Source organism: Lytechinus pictus, chromosome 2 (assembly GCF_037042905.1).
Source record: "Lytechinus pictus isolate F3 Inbred chromosome 2, Lp3.0, whole genome shotgun sequence".
NCBI lineage: Eukaryota > Metazoa > Echinodermata > Echinoidea > Temnopleuroida > Toxopneustidae > Lytechinus > Lytechinus pictus.
In genome coordinates, this window is record NC_087246.1 from 9,760,226 (window position 1) to 9,786,285 (window position 26,060).

Sequence of the window (26,060 nt, forward strand, 5' to 3'; positions counted from 1 at the left end):
TTTCTCTAAATGTTATAATAAAAGAGGAATTTAATTTCGAAGAAACATATGCATTGTCAAGGTTAAAACTTTGTTTCGTCACTTGTAGCTGTTCCTCAGTGGTTGTATGCTGAGGTAGAAAAAGATCACAAAAATAATTTTTTTATTGTCAGGAAACTCGGATAAAGATAAATGTATCAGGATCACAAGGATGTTTGAAAATGATGATTTTAAGTTATACGTTTGATGTGGCTTAAACGATTTATTTATGGAGAATGGGGTGTGGGATGGAAGTTGCATTTGATTTGTTTTCGATCAGTTGGAGATTTCTGTTTCTATGTGACTGACACTTTAAAAAATTAAATTTAAAAATGCCCCAATTTTTATTCAGAAATGATGAAGGCCCTTGACATGACTTGAGGAAATATCGATATTCTGAAGAGGATAATAATTATATATTAATGAAAATATTTGAATAACAGGTGAAACGATTTTTAACAATGATCTTTTTTATAAAGGAAAATTTAACGTTGATCAATTTTTGCATCGCAGAGCAAGACGTATATAAGCGCCGCTTTTTCTGACGGCGGCGTCAACATCAAATCTTAACCTAAGGGTTTTTTTTAAATGTCATCCGATCGTATATGGATCTAGATCCTGAAACTTGGACATAAGGGTAATCAAGTATTACTAATCTTCCCGAGTTTCAGGTCACATGACCAAGGTCAAAGGTCATTTAGGTTCAATGAACTTAGACCGTGCCGGGGGAATCAATATCGCAATCTTAACCTAATTAAGGTGAAGTTTTTGAAAAGCCATCATAACTTAGAAAGTATATGTAGGCCTATCTACAGTGGCGTACCTAGAATTTTCCAAAGGGGGGGGGGGGCAAATTCGTCCGCCCAAAAATTTGACAAGCAAAAAAAAAAAAGGTCTTCAACCGCAAGTAAAGGTCATTTCGCACCGGAAAAAAAAATTGACAAGCAAACAAAAAAAGGTATTCAAGTTAAAAGGAGGGGGGCACTTAATTGTGGCTCGTCAGGGATCAGTTTTGACTCGTCAGGGGGGCAGTCTGCCCCCCCCCCCTAGGTACGCTAGTGCCTATCTATATATATATACACAAACAAAAAGTAAGTCCCCCCTTAAACAAACATCCATAATTTCCGAACCACTGGGATTTTTAAATATATTTTTACATGAGCGTGTAGGTGATTTTATAAGCTACCCTCTTCGTGAATGTTACGGACGTATTTTATGTCATGCTTCAGTGAGCAGAATGCAAAATTGTCACTTTTTAAAAGTCACAAGCAAAATGTCATGACTTTGATTCCAGTTTATTGGACAGATTCCACATTCTCATCATGAAAAATAGAAAGCTTGTAAAAGGTACTTTCTAAAAGACGATGCAACCTTCTTTGCCAAATTTCACGGTTGAATAAACACAGTCAAAATTTGCTATCATTGGAAATTTTACACATTTCTATCGATGAAAATGATCGAATATGATGACATTTATTTTTGGGAAGAGTATCTTCACCAATATTCATCATTTCACGGCTCATTGAACATTTAATGAAAACAGAAAATACGATTTTCAAATATCATTGGCAAGTATTAATGTTTCAATTTGGTAACTGAAACTATCTTTTCTCAACCTTTTTCGTAATGTTCATGACCAATTAACATGCTTCAATGATTCAAAGGCATTATAATTAAACATTCACGCTTGAATGAACATGTGGAATGTGATTAGCTCTTTTGTACGTTATTGGAAAAAAATGCAATTGCTAACTATGGATATCTGTCACAAACCTTCTTGCATAGTTAATTTGATTTGATTTTTATGACAATCCCGATATTTAATGCTTCAGTGAGCACACAATATTCGAAAATTATGCAAATGAGAAGAAAGTTCAAGGCCTTGGCCCCACTCTGTGCCGTATCGCATGGTTATTTGAGTGTGCGAGCCCTTTGGATAGTGTCACTCTGAAGCCATGTGCGAAGTTTCATGAGAGAACTATTGGCAGAAGTAACAAAAACCGACTATGAAACAAACTCTTATTTCACTTTTGTCAAAATTTTGATTTCCTCTCTCATAGACTTTGTGTACATTATGGATGCATATGTTTCAGAATAAGTAACCCCCTATTCAATGTGGTGAAACTTTTTTTCAAAGCTGTCTTTAGCAGTTTTATTTGGCAGTAATTAATGTTTATCAACCTATGGGCAGAATTCTATGTAAAAATGAAATGTTTGTTTATGGATGAGTGAGCACGCCTCAAAAAAGGGGAAAAGGGGCATTTTCAATGTCACAGACTCATTTTTAGGGGTTATAAAGTGAATAATGGGGGCAAATTCGGTTTCAAATGTAACTCAATGGGTGTTTTTTTTTATCATCTATTATTTTTATCACCGCACACTTTCCGAACTTTTTACACTGTCATGGTTGAGCAAGCACACTCGAAAACTTATAAATCAATACTCTTTTTACTGCATAAATGTATTCTTTTCCTAACAATTTCTCAGTATCAGTTGAATTTATGGACAAATCAGTGGTGGATCCAGAATTTGAAAGTGGGGGAGGTGCTGAGATATTGGGGGAGGGGAGCCACTAAAATTTTCCAATTTTAACATGTTTTAACAAGTTACAGACAATACTACCATAAACCCCTATGAGATGATACGTCACAAAAAATGTGCTCACTCAAGCATGAACATACGTTATCAAAATTTTGTGTGGAGTGGCTCAATGATGGATAGTAAAACAACATTAACATCATAAAATTCACCAAAAAACAGCCTTTGACCAACTTTGTATTTACACAATCTGAATGAAAACGACTCTTGTGACTTTCAAAAATTGTCATTTTTAATTCAATCTTTGATTACTCATGCATGACCCAACTGATCAATCACATTTTCCCCCAGGAGTTGCTTAATGAGTGTAAAAACCACCTACGAAATATTATATCTCAAAATTATTCCGTTCAAAAGTTACAGCATTTTGATTTAGGGGGGACTTACTTTTTTTGTTGTGTATAGTTCATGAAACTTGGACATTAAGGGTACTGAACATCCTGCCTGCATGAGTTTCAGGTTACATGGACTAGGTGAAAGGTCAATTAGGGCCAATGAGCTTTTGCCATGTTGGGGGTATATTCGTTGAATTTCATTCGGTAACTTTGAAACTTTATGGAGCTAACTTGGATAAGAGTAATCAAGTACCACTGAACATCCCATTTGAGTTTCCGTTTACATGACCAAGATCAAATGTCATTTAAGGTCAATAAACTTTTGGCCATGTTGCAGGGGCGGACCCAGCCTTCTCCAATAAAGGGGGGGGGGCGGAATTTTTTTCAGCCATATTTTCCCTGATCGGCCGCTCGAAGTGTATAGTCCTTGTCACTTCTTAGCTTTATTCTTATAAATCAACATAGATACATAATCTCATAATCCTTATTCAAATAGTGCGTGTGCGCGAGCTCATTAAAAAAAAATGTAATTTTGTCCTAAAATTTGAACATTCTGGGCAATGTTTGTGATCCCGAACAAGATGTGTATGCAACCTAAGGCCGCTGCGAGCGCTAACAGAAATTTTTAGTATATGTTTTGAACTGATCACTGAAACGGTGCCTAATATATAAGGACTGCTTGCAGTTATCCATGACGATGTTACATATAATTTCAACAATGCGATGTGGAAGCTTATAATGTTAAACGGAATTAGGGATACAATGGTAATATGCTTATTTTTTTCTGCAAATTCGTTCAATATCCAATAGAGAGTTTTTTAAGTATAAAGTCTTTTTTTCAAGGCATTACATTCTATCATTAGAGAGAGCGAAGTTGGCTCAGTGGGTTAAAAGTGTCTGCCTGTCGTACCAAAGATCGTGGCAGCGTGGCCAGTTAAAAAAATCAAATTATGCCAGAGGAGCAGCGAAATTATGCTAAATCGCGAAAAATTATGCCAAACCGTTTTGGACCCTAGGATTTTCCACAGGGGGCCGGGGGGGGGGGGGCAAAACCGTCCGCCAAAAAAATTTGACAAGCAAAAAAAAAAAAAAAAAAAAAAAAAAAAAAAAGGTCTTCAATCTTCAAATAGATCAAAATTATGCTAAATATGCTATTATCATGCCAGATTCTTTGCTTTAAAAAGTCTAATTATGCCCCAAATTATGCTGAAAGGGTCGAAATTATGCCAGAAAAAAAAGTCAAAATTATGCCGGCATAATGAATTATGCTGAAAGGTTCGAAATTATGCCAGTTCTGGCAACGTTGGATCGTGGGTTCGAGTCCATGCACCCCGGGCGGATGACTGAAGCCAGTGCGTTGTGTGTAAACGTCTCCCCTAATTCGAGATGCATGCTATAATGATGCTAAGTACTGCAGTGGAAAACTGACACTCCGTCCCTCGGAGAGGACGTTAAATGGAGGCCCGTGTAGAGGAGATCTATAGTCACCACCTTTTGAGCCCACTGCACTATTATAAAGAGGCTAGTATTGGGGAAAACCCCGCTGTATAGTGGTCCACCTGCATTAATTTCCCCCAATCAGTTAATACAGCGGGAGGAGAGACCTGCGCGGGTCACAGTTCTGATTGACTCGCTCCTCCAAAGTGCCTGTGAATCTTTGACAGATATACGGCGCTTTACAAAATTAATACTGCATGTGCCTCATCATCTTCATCATCATTATTTGCTTCAGTTTATTTGTTGATTCTTATTGATATAAAATTAAGATTTGTCAAATTTGTTGTGTTTATAAATTGTTGAGTTTATGTAAATCACTTGAATGAAATCCTTAAAGGGGAATCCAGCCTTGGCCATAAAATGTTGTGTTGGGAAGGAGAAAAATAAATTAAACAGAATGGTGAAAGTTTGAAAGAAATCGGTCAAGCAATAAGAAAGTTATAGCTGCTTTAAAATTGAGATCATTCATACTATGTAGATTTAAAATTGGCAACTGGGTAAGTAAATTATGACAAGGGGCAAGGATAACTTTCCCGTATAGGCCATGTACTTTATCATCAGGGATTTGTGGTTTTCTCCTAAGTACCCATTCCCCTGGGGCGGTAATCTAAATATAACCCATGTAGTATATTGTTTTATGTCCTCATGAAAGAAAAATATATTTTGAAATAAAACTTTTGGGAAAAATGACATTTTAGCCATAATATGTATTGGAGTACATGGAAGAGTAGTCCTTGCCTTACATCACTATGCCATCCCATATGCGGCCAATTTGAAGTCTCCATGGGTATAGTGATTACCAATATTTACAACTTTTACAAATTTATAACTTTCTTGTTGTTTGTCCAATATTGTTCAAACTTTCACCTATCAACTTGTCCGAATTTTCTTTTCCTTATAAAAACAAGTTTTTATTTGGGTTGGATTCCCCTTTAAAGGGGAATGAAACCTTTGGAATAACGGTAGGCTTGTGTCGAAACAGAACGTATAAAAACAGATCAACAAAAGTTTGAGAAAAATCGGACAAACAATGAGAGAGTTTAGAGCATTTGAATATTGCAATCACTATAATGCTATGGAGATCTTCCCATTGGCAATGCGACAATGATGCGCGTGATGTCACATGTGAACAACACTTACTTTCCCTTTGTTGGACTATAAAATACCCCCAAAATGTCTCTTTTTGCTTTTTCTTATGGTGATACAAATTCTTTATCCATGATGTATTCTTTAAAAATCTGTATTACATGCCCTAGAAAGAACACATGATCTACTGATATAGATGTGATAAAAGAGGCAATAAGTGAAATATATACTAAAGCAATGGGGAGAGTTGTTCACAAGTGACATCACACAGCTTTGTCGCATTGCCAATTTGAGGATCTCCATAGCATTGATCGCAATATTCAAATGCTCATAACCTTCTCATTATTTGTCCGATTTTTCTCAAACTTTCGTTGATTTGTTTCTTTGATTTTTCTGTACTTTTCACACAAGCTATCTTGTTCTTAAGGTTTCATTCTCCTTTAACAAAACGATGTTGAAAAAAAAAGAAGAAAAGAAAATAAAACCTGTCTGTGTCTTGCAGGTGTGAGTTTGTTTGTTTTGTGTAATAAACGAGCGCCTTTGGAAAACTGATTCATGATCCCCCCCCCCCCCCCCCGTCTAACAAATGGATCTATGCCCCTGGTAATCATCACAGTAAATATAAATCATTGGATTTGTGAACAAAAAAAAAGAAGTACATACGCATAAAGGTATATATATATATATATAAACTTTTTAAAAAAAATGAGAAAAGAATTCGAGCTAGGTCTTCTTACTTAAGTTAGGTCAAGTCCACCCCAGAAAAATGTTGATTTGAATAAATAGAAAAAAAATCAAACTAACTAGCATAACGCTGAAAATTTCATCAAAATCGGATGTAAAATAAGAGAGTTATGGCATTTTAAAGTTATGAATTCACAAAACAGTGATATGCATAACTCATGTGACATGCAAATGAGTCAGTCGATCGATGATGTCCACCACTCACTATTTCGTTTGTTTTTATTGTTTGAATTATACAATATTTCAGATGTATTATTTCTAGTATTTGTTTGGCGTCACCTGTGCCTGGGAGGCGAAAAGCGAACTGAATCATTATTATGACCCGCAGGTCTCTCCTCCCGATATAACTGATTGGGGGGGGGGGGGAGTGCATGCTGCGGGTGGACCCCGGGGGTGGACCACTACACCGGGCCCGGCCGGTTTCCCCCTACTCTTATACGAATAGTGCAGTGGGTTCTTAACGTGCAATGAGGTGGTGACTCTCCTCTACACGGGGCCTCCATTTAACGTACTATCCGAGGGACGGAGTGTTTTCCATTGTAACATAGCTTGCAGACGTTTACACAAAACGCACTGGCTTAATTAATTCAGTTATCCGCCCGGGGTGGAATCGAACCCTCGATCTTTAGGCCTAATTGTCGACGGGCAGACGCGTTACCGACTGAGCCAACAAGGACCACCCCGGGGGGCCACTTCCATTCACGAGTGGATACCATTGCGCGACCATGGGGTCTCGAAAAGCACCCTCAACACGTATTGTCCATATACTGAAAATGCACCCTTTAACAGTATTGGCGTGTAAAACCCTACCCTTAACAAGTATTGGAAACAAAACGATGCTCTTGGCAACTTGAATTGAACCCCTAAACAAGTACAACAAATTGTCAGACGTCGATCGGTCGTCGGTTTTACCTTCCCAGAAGGAAAAACCAGTTCCACTGGACCAGTTAGACCAGTAGAATTTTAACTGGTAACTCTGGAAATTGGAACATCGGTTTACTGGTCTAACTGGTCATACTGGTCCAGTTAAAATTTTACTGGTCCAGTTAAAAATTAAACTGGTCTTGAATTACTGGAATTTTATACTGGTCTTGTTTCTTGTGGTTGTTACTGGTCTCACTGGTCTTCAGACTGGTCTTCAGACTGGTATCCAATTCAAGCTGGTCTTTACTGGTATTTTCTACTGGTCTGACTGGTCCTCGAACTGGTCGAACTGGTCCTCGTACTGGTCTTACTGGATCAATTTATTACATGCATTTGGTTTGTTATATACCATGGTCAGTGAAATGTGATGGAAAAGATGGTTAGTAAATTAATCTTTCTGCTGTTATTTTAAATGTGATATATGAAATTACACATTTTCATTGTGAATTAGTTCACACACTTATTTGGAAAGTTTTTAAACAACAATGAGTGCCATTGCATGGATAATCCATTTAAAATCCTGATTTTTCTTTTTATAATAGGAAATATGCAAATGAGGTAAACCACGTGACCAGCATCATCAGAATTACTGGTATTACTGGTCTTGACCAGTTCAATTTCAAACAATGAATTACTTTAGTCCAGTTGACTATATCAGAGGAATATATCTTGCTTTGATCTTAATCATAATTAAAGGAAATAATTAATTTAATGATAATGTTAATACTTGATAATTATGATAATATTAATAATAATTACAATATCAATAACAATGATAACAGTAATAAGAATGATAACAATGATCATAATAATCATAATAATAATAATTATGATGATTATAAGAATGATGATAACAATGATAACGATAATAAATTTCTTTGAATTGCAAGATTCATTTTCCATAATTCGTCAAATGATCTGACTTGAAATAAGTGATTATTTATTGGACCAGTAACACCAGTTTGATGAAAACAATTTAACTGGTATTACTACTTTGCTTCAACTGGAATGCAATTGTTTGAACTGGTCTCCAGTTGATTTTTACTGGTCCAGTTAAAATCAACCGGTCCAGTAAACATATACTGGAAACCAGTAAAAATCTACTGGAAACCATTTATTGGACCAGAAACACCAGTTTGATGAAAAAAAAATTAACTGGTATTACTAATTGCTTCAACTGGAATGCAATTGTTGGAACTGGTCTCCAGTTGATTTTTACTGGTCCAGTTAAAAATCAACTGGCCCAGTAAAAATATACTGGAAACCAGCTAGTAAAATTCTACTGGAAACCAGTAAAAATTCTTACTGGTCTTACTGGTTTTTCCTTCTGGGTTTACCTATATTGGGTTAAGTATACAGCCCCATACAGCCCCTCGCGCAAATCGTACTCTAAACACGTAGTGTATGACTCTTGGGGCAAAAAGTACATCCTTTATAACAGTTTTGGTCTGAATTTTGTATACCCTAGCTCGCAAATTTGACCCTAAACACGTATAGCTTTCCTAGCGAAAATAGATACCTTTTTTCATTATTTTAGTGTTTTTGACACCCTTATTACGTTACGTACGTAACGTGCCCTATCTTGAAAAAGACATCCTTTTTAGTGGCCCCCCGGGGGACCACCTTGACTGAACCATATAGCATTATGCTAATTCCACATGTTCAGAGAGGAATTAATCGTTGTTTCACTAGACAATGAGGAGATAAGAATATAATAAAATAGAAAATAAATAGTGAGTGGATGACGTCACCAGTCTTCTCATTTGCATACCGACCAGGATGTGCATAATAATTATATAACTGTTTTGTGAATTTAAGCGAAACTTTAAAATGTCATAACTCAGTTTCTTTCATCCGATTTTTTTTCAGTGTTATGCTTTGGATTTTTCTCTTTTTATCAAAATCAACTTTTTGTTGAGGTGGATTTGTCCTTTAAAGGGAAAGTTCACCCTGACAAAAAAGTTTATTGTAAAAATAGCAGAAAAATAATAAAAAACGTTGGTGAAGTTTTGAGGAAAAATCCATCAAAGATTTAAAAAGTTGTTAGAATTCTATTTTTTTTTACTGGTGACATCACATACGAGCAGCTAGCTTGCAAATAGTGAATTGAAAAAAATCAATGAAATATCGATCATTTAAAAAAAATAAATTGGGTTTTGATACTCCGGCCTTTAAGCCTAGGCCTATATCACACACCCGCTCCTGAAAGAAAAACAAATCCAAAATGAACATTTCTGTATTTTTATATTATGGGGCAGCTGCTCGTATATGACGTCACAAATCAAATACTCACAATTTTAATAACTTTCTTAATCTTTAATCTTTAATGGAATTTCCTCTAACCTTCACCAATATTTTTTCAACAATTTTTGTCCCCTGTCCCGGGCGCGGGCCCCTGTATTCTTTATTTACAATAAACTTCATCAGGTCGAGCTCGATCCCCCTTTAACGTGCATGTTGAGCTGCCGTTTTTATGCCGAAGAATCCAAAACCCACTTCCGCATTTTTCGCTGCTGTCGTATATATCTCTAGCTCTGTGTATGATACATCTATTTCGAAGATCAACGAAAGCCGGTACGGTTCACGCACGCCCATTTTGCACATTGCGGAAGCAGATTCAAAGAAGTAACAAACTCGAAGCAAGTTTTAAGTAAAATGGCCGGTAGATTTGTCAGAGAAAGCAAGCTCCGAAATGTTTTCGGGAAGGAATTCAAAAAGGACCAGTGCTTCGAATCGATTCGAGTGACCAAAAATAACAACGCGCAGCTGATCTGCGCTGTCAATCCGAAGTTAGTGGCAGTGGTCACAGATAAGGGCGGTGGAAACTCCCTGCTTGTACTGCCCCACAGCAAGGTAAGCACGGTATGCGTTGTTGGACGTACGGGTGGTGGCACTCGTCACTGCACAGTGGTAGTGGTAGGCCGCCTTACTCCCTTAGTTCCGTTCCGGGAAGCTTCCCTGGTTGGCCTTGGGCTTGGCGTGCAGCCGGAGTGCAGCGGCGGTGCAGTGGGGGTACTCGAATTTAACATGATACCTAGTATTAGTAACCACGCCGGGTCGGGGTAGACCAAAAGGCAAAAAAACGTGTTTAAAGGGGTGTTTTTTCAGTTTTGGACGCGGTCCGCGCGTGGACTCGTTAAGGGTATAAAAAACACAGATTTTCAATAAAAAGGGTAGTTTTGAAGGACTGGTTAATGGTCAAATATATTGCTGTACATAGTCTTGAGGACTCCCATGATGATGTTTTATCAATCTGACATATACTTCTTATCATGGGAGTCTTGAACAGGGTTTCATATACACGTAAGCGAAGGAAGTACACAAAGATGGATTTCCCCAGGAAATCCATCTTTGTGCACTAGAATCGCACGAAATAGGTTTATTTTATTAATTTCTACACCTTCCCACGCGTAATGCGTAGGAAGGTTTTACAAATGGTCACTTAAAAAGTATAAAAAATAGGGTTTCTTACCAGACTGATGTCGCGAAGACCCCCTCGTTCCACATGTAAACAACGCAAATACAATGGCTACGACCCTTGAACTGCTTATGTATTACGTAGGTATTACGTACTTTCGATGCACGATGCCGTTTTGAAAAACAATTCATAGAAAAAAAAAAATTTTATGAATATTAAAACTTATTACGTGATTATAAATAATTATTATCTTACTACTAATTATTTATAATCACGTAATAAGTTTTAATATTCATAAAATATTTTTTGTATCTATGAATTGTTTTTCAAAACGGCATCGCGCATCGGAAGTACGTAATACATAAGCAGTTCAAGGGTCGTAGCCATTGTATTTGCGTTGTTTACATGTGGAACGAGGGGGTCTTCGCGACATCAGTCTGGTAAGAAACCCTATTTTTTATACTTTTTAAGTGACCATTTGTAAAACCTTCCTACGCATTACGCGTGGGAAGGTGTAGAAATTAATAAAATAAACCTATTTCGTGCGATTCTAGTGCACAAAGATGGATTTCCTGGGGAAATCCATCTTTGTGTACTTCCTTCGCTTACGTGTATATGAAACCCTGTTCAAGACTCCCATGATAAGAAGTATATGTCAGATTGATAAAACATCATCATGGGAGTCCTCAAGACTAGCTGTACACACACTTGACCCAAAAAACGCGTTTAAGGACGTTCCACAGTAAAAGTGAAATCCATGTCCTTTTCACCAAACTTTGCACTTAGATACTATAGAACCTTAATATTCGAAATATGCAAAAATTAACATAGGTCCATGTGCTTGATTTTTTGCTATAGAACTTCAAAGTTTACCCAAATTGATGTTCTTAAGAATTGCGCATTCAAAAGAATTTGGCATTTTTATTTAGACTGCCCAAGATTACTACAATGAGTTTAAACCTGTATTACTCAGTCGAAATACATGAAAAAGTCATCAAATTTCGCAAGAGAGTTAAAGGAGAATGAAACCCTTGAAACCAGCTGAATCCATATCAAAGAGAAAAATCAAAGGAACACATTGTTGAAAGTTTGAGGAAGATTGAATGAATAATAAGAAAGTTATGAGCATTTGAATATTGAGATCACTAGTGCCATGTAGATCCTCCCATCGGCAATGCGACCAAGATCTGTGATATCACACACGTACAACTCCCTCATTACTTTAGTACTTATTTCACTTATATTCTCACTTTTATAGAGTCTATCACAAGGTGAGGTGTTCTCTTTATGAGATGACAAGTACAGAGGTTTCACAACATTATATCATTGATGAATCGTTTGTCATATGATTAGAATGAGCAAAAAGAAATGTTTTGGGGTATATTTTCAGTGTCCAAATGGGAGAGTTGTACGTGTGTGACATCACAGATCTTGGTCGCATTGCCAATGGGAGGATCTCCATAGCATTAGTGATCTCGACATTAAAATGCTCATAACTCTTTTATTGCTAGTCCTATTTTACTCAAACTTTTGTTGATCTTATTTTTTTATTTTTCTGCTTTCACAAAAGCTAACTTGCTCCAAGAGTTTCATTCTCCTTTAATAATTGTATCGTTAGAATGGAGAATATATTTATAGTGCTATTTGTTTGCAATTTTAAGTTTAACAGCACTGTCAGTTCTTAAAAATGACGTAAAAGATAACAAAATCCCAATCTAAAAAATGTGAAATTTCAGTAACAAACTCCAAAAGTACAATAAATGCTGCACTTTATTCAAAATCCATGTCATTTTCACCAAAATGTGTAGAGTTGTAGAGGAAGGTATACCTAAGAGGAACAAACATTAAAAAATAGGGGTTCATGTGCTTGTTTTTAAACTATCAGTATTTTTATTAGAGCAAATGTGCTTTTTAAAACACCAAAAAATGCGCTGAATGCTTTGTATCTATGTGAAGAAAAAATCAAAACCACTCTACCATTTATTCAAACTCGGGGTAATATTCGTGATTCTTGGCAGCACTGCAGAGTAAAGTATTTTGAAATTGTAGAGAATCTTTTTTTGAATGGTCCATGGAATAATTCCATTTTTTAGCTTCATGAAATAACGCATCGGATCTGCAGTTAAAGTGCAGAAGATGAGAAAAATCAGCACATACCCGCAGCTAATTAATCACCTGTTCATCCATTGTGACGTCAGCGCGCAGAGTGTAAACTATGCGCAGATCATAATGCGCACCAACATAACTGTGGAACGTCCTTAAAGGGGTGTTTTTTCAGTTTTGGACGCGGTCCGCGCGTGGACTCGTTAAGGGTATAAAAAACACAGATTTTCAAGAAAAAGGGTGGTTTTGAAAGACTGGTTAATGGTCAATCGCGGGGTCAAACGTATTTAGGGTATGTTTTTTCCCAAAGCTTTTTTTTTAAAGACTAGCCAAACGTGTTTAGGGTATATATTTTTTTCCCAAGCTTTTTCCCCAGGGTCATCTTTTGGCGACATCCTGTTTAGGGGCCAAAATGTGTAAATAAAGCTCGCGAAAAACTTGTTTAGGGGGTTATTTTGCACACAGAGAAAAACTTGTTTAGGGGGTGTTTGGAAATTTCTTGGTCACGCGTATGTACAGCGATATATTTGACTGGCCCCCCCCCCCCCCCCCCCCGGGGGTAGACCAAATTCCCAAAGCTTTGGTCTAGCCAGGAGGCTCCTAGTTCTAGAGAGTAAAAATCATTCACTAACAAGTAACATGTGCTTCACATCACATCAGGTACGGAAATGAAGGATTTCTGCTGTAGGTTTTCCGATCTTTACTTCTGGTAATTGACGGAGCCAGGAATTGCGTCCCATTCATGTGCGTGTGCCATGTACCGCAAAAAAAACTGAAACTTTCGCCCCCGAGATTTCTACCTTCTAAAGGCCAAGTAAAAAAAGAGTAGTTGATCGTCCGGGTTTTTTTGAGAGCAGTGATGAGGGAGGTCCTTACTATTTGCTATATCTTTTTAGAACGAGACATTTTCTCGGCTTGTTTTTTTACATCAGTGATGAGGGAGGACCTTACTCAGTTACTGTATACTATTTTTTTTGCTATTTTTTAATCAAATGATTGTCAGGCTCGATTTATGTGATCGATGCATGCTCAATATGAATAATAAATGAGTAGAAACATATATATAGGCCTATATGCAGATTCTAAATATATATATATTCAATTAATTGGAAATCTATATGGAAAAGTGTATTATACAATAAAAATTTGTTGATGTGTTACTGATGTATATCAGTACTGTATATGTAAAACAAAATGTTCATGTCAAGTGAATTTTATGATTTAAACATTTTACACTATATGTAAGGGTAAAAAATACTTGGGGGGGGGGGTCTTTTAGAAAAAAAAAATTGAGAGCCATGTTATTACCATGGTCATGGAGCCATGTTTAGTTTTCCAGAGCCAATCTCTTTTTATATGCCCGTCTAGACGGTACGTATTATGGTATCACGCTCGGTGTCCGTCCGTCCGTTAACTTTTCCTTGTAAACACGATAACTTCAACTGGTTTAACTTAACCTAGGCTCATATATTTTGGTGTGTATGATACTAGCATGGATCCCAGGAAGCCTTTTGATTTTGAGGTCAAAAGTTTAAGGTCAAGGTCACAGTGACATGTTTTCATCTTACCCTTTTGCAGTCCTTGTAAACGCGATAACTTCAGTTTAACTTAAACTAGGCTCATATAATATGGTGTGTATTATACTAGCATGGATCCCAGGAAGCTTATTGATTTCAAGGTCACAGTGACATGTTTTCATCTTACCCTTCTGCAGTCCTTGTAAATGCGATAACTTTAGTTGAACTTAACCTAGGCTCATATAATTTGGTGTGTATGATACTAGCATGGATCCCAGGAAGCCAATTGATTTTGATTTCAAAAGGTCAAAGGTCAAGGTCACAGTGACATGTTTTCATCTTACCCTTCTGCAGTCCTTGTAAACGTGATAACTTCAGTTTAACTTAACCTAGGCTTATATAATTTGGTGTGTATGATACTAGCATGGATCCTAGGAAGCCTATTGATTTTGATTTCAAAAGGTCAAAGGTCAAGGTCACAGTGACATGTTTTCATCTTACCCTTCTGAAGTCCTTGTAAACGCGATAACTTTAGTTGAACTTAACCTAGGCTCATATTATTTGGTGTGTATGATACTAGCATAGATCTCAGCAATTCTATCGATTTTGAGGTCAGAAGGTCAAAGGTGAAGTCGCCACCTTCCACATTGCTTGCTTGACTAATAATTCCATTTTCCATGTTACAGGCAGGCATATTATTGGCTCGCCTTAGCGACACGTGTTCTAAAAGGTCAGGGACTTGATAACACTCAAATGTGAAGGAAAATGTCACGTCCTGCCACTAAATTTCATTGGCCTAAAATTCATTATTTTAGAGGTTCCTGTTAAAATGAAATATGTATGATATTAAGGACAACTTACTCTCTCAACAAAAAGAACCAACTGAAACTGATGGACTAAACAGTGTTAATTTGGCAGCTTACATTAAACTCCATTTTTGAGGTTGACACCATACATGTAAGTGATCACTTTTGTCACGTTTGAATATTTTTCCATCCAAAGGAAACAGAGACTGAATCCGGTTAAGCTAGTGGAGGTAAGACCTATTGGTATGTACATAAATAACAACCATGATAGTTCTCCAACTCATTTTTTTTTTTGGCATGGAAAAAGTCTGAAGTGGACCCTATCCATGGAAAGGACCATTCATATAGTTTGTTTCTCTGGGCTCACCAGACATTTCTGGCGTCAGTGTCTACATTCAACACTCAGCATGAGTGCATTTTCTTGTGGGGTTCACTATTACTCTTTTACCAACACTGTATTTGTATACTGTATATAGGGGCTGGGCTGATTAAACCTCATATCTCAATAGTAAGCAATTTTGAGGACAGCTCAGAAAAGGCTGTTAAAGGCTGTTAAACGTAGCAATGGTGGCAGTCTCATATTGCCTGAAAACAGTCTCCTGATACATACATGTACATGTATGTGAAGAACTCTTTTGAGGCATAAGAAGGTCGGTACCCATGTGATAACTCTAAAATCTAGCTTATTCTGAGCTGTCATCAAAATATTTAAATTTTGAGATGTTGGTTGAACCATTTGTCCACACGTACTTCCATGGCCAAATTGTGCAAACTTTTGGTCATCAAAAAGCTACCAACCCAGGAATGTCTGTGTCAAGAGAAGTCTGAGTAATCCTGTCCTTGTTCAATTACATAGAATAGACACATTGGTAGGCCTGCTTGTATTGAATACAGACTCACTCTCATATAATAGGATATATATCTGCCTCCATGAGCTCAGCGCACATTAATTCATGAAAACAAGGAAGTGCTTTTGTCAAGTTTGTATGGATACGACAGGGACTCAGAATTTGGTTGATATCCAAGCGTGTGTATAATAATTTTGAACTAGCAATTTCCTTCTAAAACGGTTTACTTGTCTAATTTTATCAAATTGTTTTCCTGTATTGTAGTCTTGGTTTACAGTCCTGATTGTGGTTATTTTCATGTACAGTATAGTGTGAGAAAATGTTTGTTTGTCATTGCTGGATGACATAAAAAAGTAAACCTAAAAACCAAAAGGGGTTGGGGGCACCTTTCCTTTTACAAAGTTCACACTATGCAATAAATCTTTAAAATCTCTTAAATAATATCAGTAAGATCACTTGCAGATATGAAAATCACAGTGCCATGTGATTGTCATTAATGTTTAAAGATGATTTTAATCACTATTTTGGAATATCTATAATGAATCAAAGTACAGTAGAATATATTTTACATGTACCTGTATTGCAAGTATATCAAAGCTGGAATTTACAATTCACCTAAAATATTGCTGACATGAACGTTGCAGGGATAAAATAGTCCCCACAATATTTTGTTTTTATTTTATCTATTCTTTCAAAGTAACATGGGTGCAAGCAAATCATCTACATTGCAATGATTAGACATTGATGTGACCACGCAGGCCCTGCTCTGTGGCATCATCTTTAAGCTTGATAAAAATTTCATCTCAGAGATAAAAAGTGATTCCAGAATACCAAATTTAATTTTTTAAGATTTTTAAATAAATTTATTTTACAGACGAAATGAAATCAAAATGCCGCCCCAGAACATTAGTGGTCAAATCCACACCAGAAAATTGTTGATTTGAATCGATAAAGAAAAGTCAAATAAGCATAATTGCTGAGAATTTCATCAAAATCAGATGTAAAATAAGAAAGTTATGACATTTTAAAGTTTCCTTATTTTCACAAAATAGTTATATGCACAACTCTGTGATATGCAAATGAGAGAGTCGATGATGTCCCTTTACTATTTCTTTTGTTTTTTTATTTCATTTTTTTTACAGATTTGACAATAAGGACCAACTTGACTTAACCATACACTGTTAAAATAATGGTAATTCCACATGTTCAGGGAGGAATAAAATTTTGTTTGACATGACAAGGAGGAGAAAATTAGAATATTACTATTTCATGTAATAGAATACAAAAGAAATAGTGGGCGACAGCATCAGTCTGCTCATTTGCATACAAACCAGGATATGCATATAATAAAATAAAAGCAATGAACTTTAAAGATAAATACCAGTTGTGGTGACGATCTCAAAATGAGTTCGAACAGAATCCAATGATATTACCACCAAAGTGTTTGTAGTATAAATAAAAAATGAGTGCCAAATAGCTCTGGAAGAAAATGTGTAATTGCTGAGAAATGATCAAAATAGGCACGGAATTTCTTCAAATGTCGGGTATTTTTTCGAAGCAATATTAATACACTGTCCCACATATGTTTTTCTGTGTTAGTGATCATCAGAATTATCGATTTTGAGCTAAGATTTCATGATTATACAAAGATAAGTTTACATTAATGTACCAGATATAGATGTATGGTAATATTTTGAAAATTTAACCTTGATATAATAGACTCTCTCATGAATTTTGAGCACTGTAAATACTGTGTTTTACCGTTAAAATGTCATGTAACTTTCCTATTTTACATCCGATTTTGATGAAATTTTCAATGTTATGCTTGTTTGATTTTTCTCCTATTCAAATCAACTTTTTGTTGGGGTGGACTTGTCCTTTAAAGAAGCTATAGCTTCATATGCATGTGCATCAAATTTCCAGTGTTTTGATCATTTGATTTTTCTCTACTTCCTATTTATTACATTCTTTTTTTTTATAGATACACTTGATATTTTGCTTTTGACTTGGAACTTTTGACTTGGAACTTCCAACAGTTAGAAATCAAATCGATCATTTATACATGTAATTTGAATTTTTATTTGTCATCCAGCTAAGATGAGGAAGAGGAAGTAAAGTCTGTTGTTTAGAGTGCTGTCGTGGCGGGGTATATATGGAGACCATTATCATGTTTCATGTATGTACAAGCATCAGAGAAATATACTGGTAGAGCAACAAGAAATAAGAGAAGGGTAGACTTCACAATAGTAGTTGCTTTTAGTGGGCATCCACCATTTTGGATTTATGCAAATTAAACGTCTTCCTTCTGTTTGGATATTTTAGTACTTTTCCTTCTACATGTATTTGAAAGAAAAATACAAAATATATTACATGTAAACCAGAAAGAAAAGGTCAAAATCAGTATTTGGCAGCCATTTTGAAAAAGAAATGTACTAGTTAAAGGACAAGTCCACCCCAACAAAAAGATTTGAATAAAAAGAGGAAAATCCAACAAACACTGAAAATTTTGTTGAAACTGGATGTAAAGTAAGAAAGTTATGACATTTCAAAGTTTCGCTTAATTTCACAAAACAGTTATATGCACATCCTGGTCGATATTCAAATGAGGGAACTGTTGACATCACCCACTCACTATTTCTTTTCTATTTTATTATATGAAATATTATAATTTTCTCCTTATTGTCCTGTGAAACAAAGTTTTATTTCTTCCTGAGCTTATGGAACTACCATTGTTTAACATTTTATGGTTCAGTCAAGTTAGTCCTTATTGTAAAATCTGTGAAAATAGAAATATTGTATAATTCAGACAATAAAAACAAAAGAAATAGTGAGTGAGGGACATCATTGATTCTCTCATTTGCATGTGGATAAATTGCGCATATAACTATTTTCTGAAAAATAAGTGAAACTTTAAAATGTCATAACTTATTTTTTCCTCCGATTTTGATGAAATTTTCAGTATTATGCTTGTCTGATTTTTCGCTATAATTGATTCAAATCAACATTTATCTGAGGTGGACTTGACCTTTAATATGCAAATTAGTCACTCATATAATCAAACTGTAAATTTTATCAAATGACATCCCATACATATTTATCTGATCCTACTCTACTTAAATGGGGGGTGCCTCAAGGTTCGGTCATCGGGCCTGTACTCTTTACATGTTAAATACAACACCATTAGAAGATCTTATTCATTCCTATGGTTTCTCGTCGATGATATATGCTGATGACACACAATTATATATCTCATTCAAGTCTGGACAAGCTCTCCGAATGATGCAGAAACTGAAAGATTGTCTTACTGCCATTCGTTCCTGGATGACAGAACTATTTACTCCTTAATAACGATAACAAGATGGAAGTCCTGCATCTGTTCTCTCATGGAAGACATACCCCTGAACTACCTCCAATTCAAATTGCAAATGTTCATTTACATCCCTCTAAAAAGGTCACTAACTTGGGTGTTTTGTTTGATAAAAACCTTTCAATGCATCCCCAACTCAACAGTATCTGTCGTAAAGCATCCTTTGCCCTAAGAAAAATTGGTAAAATTCGTAAATATCTCTCTAAACCATCTACTGAAGTCCTCATTCGTGCATTTATTAGTTCACTTCTTGACAGTTGCAATTTAGCCTGCTCCATGGAATTCCAGAAAAGGATATTTCAAAGCTGCAGAGAATTCAAAACTCGACAGTGCGTCTAGATTCCCTCATTAAAAACATGACCATATAACACCTACTCTTAAACAATTGCACTGGCTCCCCATCAGACTTTGTATGCAATTCAAAATTCTACTCTGAACATTCATATCTCTCCAGATTATCTCTCTGAATTAATCCAGGCATTCATTCCCAGTAGGTCCCTTTGTGTTCTGCAAATCAAAATATCTTAACTTTCAAAAAAAGCAAAAACTAAATTTTTCGGTGATAGGTCCTTTTCAAGCTCAGCCCCATGTCTTTGAAATACCCTTCCAGCTTCCCTTCGTTGTATCCCAAATATCACTTTGTTCAGATCCAATTGAAAGACTTATCTCATGAAGAAAGCATATATATTCAACATAGCCCCATTAAAACAGTGTCCTCAATACTTTTATTTTTTTGTTTTATAATTTATATAATTCACTTTTTTTTTATATATCATATATTCTACATTTGTAAACCGCTTTGATATATGAATTTCATGAAAAGTGCTATATAAAACTGAGTTATTATTATTTATCTGAACTCAGAAGTCTAAATGAGTCAAATAAGCTATTTCATACTCTCAAATAGGTAAAAATATTGTATTTTGGTGGCCATCTTGGATTTATGCAAGTTGAACACTTTCCCCTATTTGGATTTTTTGGGACATTCAATGATATTTTGTGGACCTCAAAGAAATGCACTACAGTCACAGTGAAATGAATTCAGTTGCAATTTGTTTGAAGTGAAAAGTTAAAATGACTGGATTATATGCAATATTGTCCCACATGTAGACTTTCATGTAGGGATGTACATGTAGACTGAGTGTGACATCAACTGGAAACAATCTTTCAGATTCAAGAAAGAAGGAAATATTCTTCATTTTCTTGATGTTTCCAATAGTCATTTCATGATGTAAAGATGTGAAATTTGAACTTTCACTCTGCAACATTTGGAAGGGTTTTTATTCCCATATGGTCAAACGATTGTCAAACTTGGTGCTTGTAAGTTGTATGTGGCGGGGGTGGGGGTATCAGTAATTATGATCTTATTAATTATGGTCATTTTGCCTCCGACGAAGATTCTGCTAGGATCGAAAGCTTAGGCCCCTTTTTGACTTTCTAATTATGATCTTATTACTTTTGGGGTCATGAAAACTTTGAAGTTGCAATTCATGTGTATTGTACATTCTTGGGGACACTATGTCAGAGGATTCAGTGGTCATGTCAAAATTTTAGAAGTTACGGTACATATTCTTGGTCTGGCAATGGCAGGCACATGAATATAGACTGCTTGTAGTTGAGAATCCATCCTGTTGATATCGGTATGTATAATTTGATATGATAAAACTAGAAAGTATTCAAACAATAATATCTTTTTGTGCAGTTTTGAATTTTCCAGTTGAAAATATTCACACTAGCAAAATTTTCTGCTGAGAAGGCAAAATTTCCTGGTCTTCAGCTGGCCTGGATGCTGATCTTTAGTAATAAAAAGAGAGGCCGAAGATGAGTCAGACCTTGAAGGTCTCTACCCGCGTCAGCCATTACTGACACATGACTGTATGATGGGATGAATATCATTTGCCCACATTTTATAAATAATCATGAAGGTCATACAATGTATTCTATCAAATATTACTCATTGTTCACAAAAACCAACCAACGTTACATGTATGAATACCAAATGAGCAGCAAGATCCTACACTCAATATCGCTCAAAAGAATTATTAAATAGTCAAATGATTTTGAAGGTATCGTGATCTCAAAATTCTTTTCAAACTGCACGCTAGACTAAAAAAGTGTGACCTTAATAGCGCATGATAGTTTTGCAAAGGTTTAGAAAGGAAGGCAAGCAGATAAAGGTAAGATATCTATATCAGATGCAGGTTCAAAATGCAGACCAGTATCACATTTTACTTACAAGTTTGAAGACCTCTGCAGCTCTGCTTACAAAATGCAGATATCTTGAGGCTCGTAGAGGAGTTCAAATTTTCTCTCGGACGGACCAAATGGTGACAAAATTTGCCAATGTTATACCAATATTTTCACAAATGCAGACCTTATCTTCAAGAAAGTTACTTTTACTGGGTCGGGGAGGTGGGGTAAATTGTGACACATATTGCATTTTGCATGTTTTTAGAATTGATATGACTAATAATCTTGTAGAAATAAGTACCTTGCCTTTAAATTTAATTCTTGGAAAATATTTGTCACCTATATATAACTTTCTACCCCCACACTGAAAGTCATAGTCACCTTTGAAAAAACGATGTCAAATGGCTTAACTTGCCCCATCTGTGGGTTAAGCTGTGCCACCTTCTGGGGTAAGTTGAGCCACAAAAACCATGTACAAAATGTCTGCGGGAAGAACCAGCACTAATTCTCTATGAATACTAACATCCTCTAAAAGTAAAAACTGTCATGTGAATTGAATCCTCTCTGTCTGCATAACAATGGTTGTTTAAGGTTTGATTTAAAAAAAAAAACATTACCATGAGAATTACCATGGCTCAACTTGCCACATGTTGTCTGGCTCAAATTGCCCCAGTCTGAACTTAATGCAACATTTTCACTACCATACATTTCTTATGCATCCATCATGTAAGACTGACAAGAATGAGAATGATGATGATGATGATGATCCACAGCATTTATATTGCGCCATTTATCTGTTAAAAACATTCAAAGGCGCAGAATCCATACCTGGACTAACAATATTGTTATGTCTTTATTATATTTAAAGACGTGTATGGGTAAAAAGCACTTACACATGAACACGTATCTATTTCACACCCTTTTTTTAAATACTTTTTTTGGCTGAAATTTGTATTTTTCCCCCTAAAAGAATGTACTTTTTTTTTCAAAGTTGAAAACAATGTGGTGGGGTTAAGGGTTATGTAATGGGTCATCAATACATGACACCACCACAATGTCTGACTCATTCATTATTGGCCTGGGGGTGTTGGCTCAACTTACCCCGCCTTCCCCTAATTTTGTGTTGCTTTTTTCTGTTTGCTTTTCTAAGATACTAATAAAATATTGAGATGTGCGACCCTGTGCTAAATATATGTATGGTCACAGCAGCATACTGCAAGCTATGACTCTTACTTTTTTCATGCTCGAAAAGTATACTTCTAATATCAAACATAGAAATGAATCATACTCATAGCCAGGTTAATCTCTTGGTTGATTGTTATTACTGTGAAGACTCTACACTTTATGTAAAGTCAGAAATCATGCATGCAAAAGGTTTAGATTTTAATTGTCTTGATACAAATTTTATGAAACAAATCTTAATATTTATGTAACAGGTCTGTATAGGAATACCTACTTATCTAGTGCATTACACACCTTGTGACACTGGAGTACAAGGACTAAATGTGTGTTACAATAGAAATACAATATTAGGGAATAAGGCAAACTTTACAGTTGTTGTTGCCCATCATGATGTTAATTATGTCAGATTTGATGGTTCTCTGCTGTTCTTATCTACAGTGAAATTTAAAAAAATGTGGTATCCGTAGTGTTGTTTATGTCATCAGGTATTGTAGTCTTTGTTTTTAGTTGTTACTTTTGTTATTTCTTGTCATGGAATGTTTTGTCTGATGTTCCTCTTTGTTTTCTAATACAATGTAGGTTATGCATATATCTTTGTAAACAAGCTACATGTTGTGTTCAATTACCAATAAAAACAAAATTACTAAAACTAAGAAGAAAGGCCTGTTTTTCTACTCTCCTCTCGTCATAGACTGGCCGTATTGCAACAGATCCACCACAGCTAAGTCAAGGAGCAGCTATCATTGATATTGCATGGTCCCCTTTCAATGACAACTTGATTGCCTCAAGCGATGAGAATGGTTTCGTCAACTTCTGGGTGATTTCAGATGAAGGAGTGACTGAAAACTGTGAAGAGCCATCACTTTCAATGAAAGCACATGAAAAGCGTTGCTCTATGATCCGATGGCATCCCTTGGCAGAGAATGTACTCCTCACTGCAGGTAAGTTAAAATTCAATACTGTCAGGGCAAGAAAACTATTTTATTTTCATTATATTACAATTACATTTTACGCCTATACATAGAACATGACGCGCTACAACACACATTGTGCAAAGGGCCCTCTTCCTTATTATATACATGTATGAATAGTCTGCTTCGGCATATGGAATGAAATAATCACAAATGGTTTAGTAAATGCTGTGGAAATAAAATTGTAGATTTTTAAATGAGCATTGCTTTCAAAAATGAAAGGTAAAGTCACATCGTCAGTGCCCATGATGTGACAAAAAAAGAAGAGAATTAAAATAAAAAAGAAGAGAATTCATCTTCAGCGCATTGATTTTGTTGAAAGGTGAGTTTCATTATCCATATTCCCATGAACAGACTGTCAATTTAACTTGACAACCAAGCCTTTAAAACACTAGATACGGTAAGATAGCGGGCTGTTTATTGTGAATGCCATGACATCCTAAAAATTGGTCAGTCGCTTTACAAAAAAAAGGACATCGAAAAAAGGTGACTGATTACTTTTTTATAGTACTTTCAAATCAAAACACTTGTTCCAAATATATTACCTGCAAAACAAATTACATATAGAAGTGTCAAATAAGGCATTTGAATTTGGTAAGCAAGTTCAAGTTTATTTTGTGGATAGAAAGATTCTGCCCTCTGGTCAGTCACATTACCGTAAATCACATTACACTTTGTGACATTTTTTTTACCCTTCCAATAACTTATTTTTTGATATTTTCTCTTAAATATAATGTAAAATGATGAAATTCAGATTATCCAACTGAAATTTTACAAAACAAACCATAGTTTCTGTTGAAATATAGCTATATTTACTACCATATTATATGTCATTCTTTGTACATGGTTGGCATTCTCATGTAAAGAGATGAGTAAGACAAATTTTTTAGGCGGATTGGGATCCCCCTTTGTATTTATGAAATTTTATGAGTTTTAATCTCAATTTTGGATCTAGATTTGAAATGGAGCCAAGAAACGATTTTGGAAATTGGAATCGCCCATATAAGTAAAGTGGACTATACTGGATGCCCTATGGCATCCCTGTAGTAACTTGGTTATACACCCCCACTTCATTTCATAAGATTATATGTACCTGGTTTTCTAGAGTTTTGTTTGATCCTACCTGACCGTCCCCAACGTCTTAGACTTGCATTTATACAAACTGGCAATTCTGCTAGTATTTTAGATGTATATAATACCATGGATCTACCAAATCCATGATAATACTGATCATGGCATTATCTCCCTCTCATTGTTACCAGGCATGGACTCGAGAGTGTGTGTATGGAATATGGATGATGCAAGTATCATTGTGGATATAAAAACTACAGATGTTGTACAGGATCTATGCTGGAGCCCTGATGGAAAAAAATTTGCTACCGCCAGCAAAGACAAGAAGATCCGCATCTACAATGGAAGGACTGGCCAGTTAGAACAGGTACATCTAAATAAAACAATATTACAGTTTGAAAATGTGAAAACATGACATGACATGACAAACATGATAACTAGTTTAAAGTTTTGTTTGTTTTTCCATAATTTCAAAAGATGAACACTTTCCTTCTTGCTGCAAGATGTACACTGTAGCATCTCACACTGCCGACAACAGACTTAACCTTATCTAGGAGATCATATGGCTGGGGGGGGGGGGGGGGCTCACAGGCCCCCTTGAAATCTCGGCTGTTTTCAGCATTATCGCGCTGAAAATTGGCACGCAGGTTGTCAAGGACATATTGTATAGGCCTACTAATCTATTTCATATAAATTGCTATTGATGATATTGTAATTTGATTGTAATTTAATTGTAATTTATGTGTAATTATTATGCTAAATCAAACTTTTTCCTGTAACTCCCTCAATAAAAGTTCAATTGTAATATTTTTTGTGTGTAGAAAGTCCTTGTGGTGGATTAATTTCTTATGTATTTCATTGTTTTTTCAACCTTTTATTTTTTTCAATGAACTTTTTTCAGGGACTCTTAAGACCATAAACAGCATAAAATAGATCCATTTAGACCACTAAAAGGTAAAAATAATCATGCATTTTAATATGATATTTGGTTTAAAACACAATTTGCATTGACTTTGTGCACAAAATCACATTTTTGGAGCAATTTTGGGTCTGACATGCACTTACAAAATGTTGCGCAATTTTGGAACCATGTACCTTGGTACTTGGTAGTACAATTTGGATCTCAAGAGGTGCGTAAGACTTGAAAGTAAAAAGTCAGCGAGCAGCGCGGTCAAGAAATTTTGTGCGGCAAAAATATTGTGCATTATAGGGTTGATGCATAGCTGATTGTTAGCAGAGTAGAGGTATCCTTTCTTGGATGTGCTTTGCTTTCATTAATTCTATATTAATTGCCAGTGTTTTGAATAGCCTTCAGTAGCTTTATGCAATATCAGTAAAGTGAACATCAGTCAGTATTAAATACCACACTGTTTTTTAAACTGATT

At 35.7% G+C, this 26,060-nt stretch overlaps 1 protein-coding gene across 1 annotated transcript in view; it reads left to right on the plus strand.

Moving 5' to 3' along the window:
• The first annotated feature begins 9,857 nt into the window (after window positions 1–9,857).
• LOC129253576 (coronin-1A-like) overlaps window positions 9,858–26,060 on the plus strand; it is a 36,468-nt gene continuing 20,265 nt past the window's right edge. Inside the window, exons 1-3 of the mRNA XM_064106141.1 lie at window positions 9,858–10,055; window positions 23,325–23,574; window positions 24,867–25,042. Coding sequence (XP_063962211.1) covers window positions 9,858–10,055; window positions 23,325–23,574; window positions 24,867–25,042 — 624 coding nt within the window. The remainder of the gene's footprint in view (window positions 10,056–23,324; window positions 23,575–24,866; window positions 25,043–26,060) is intronic.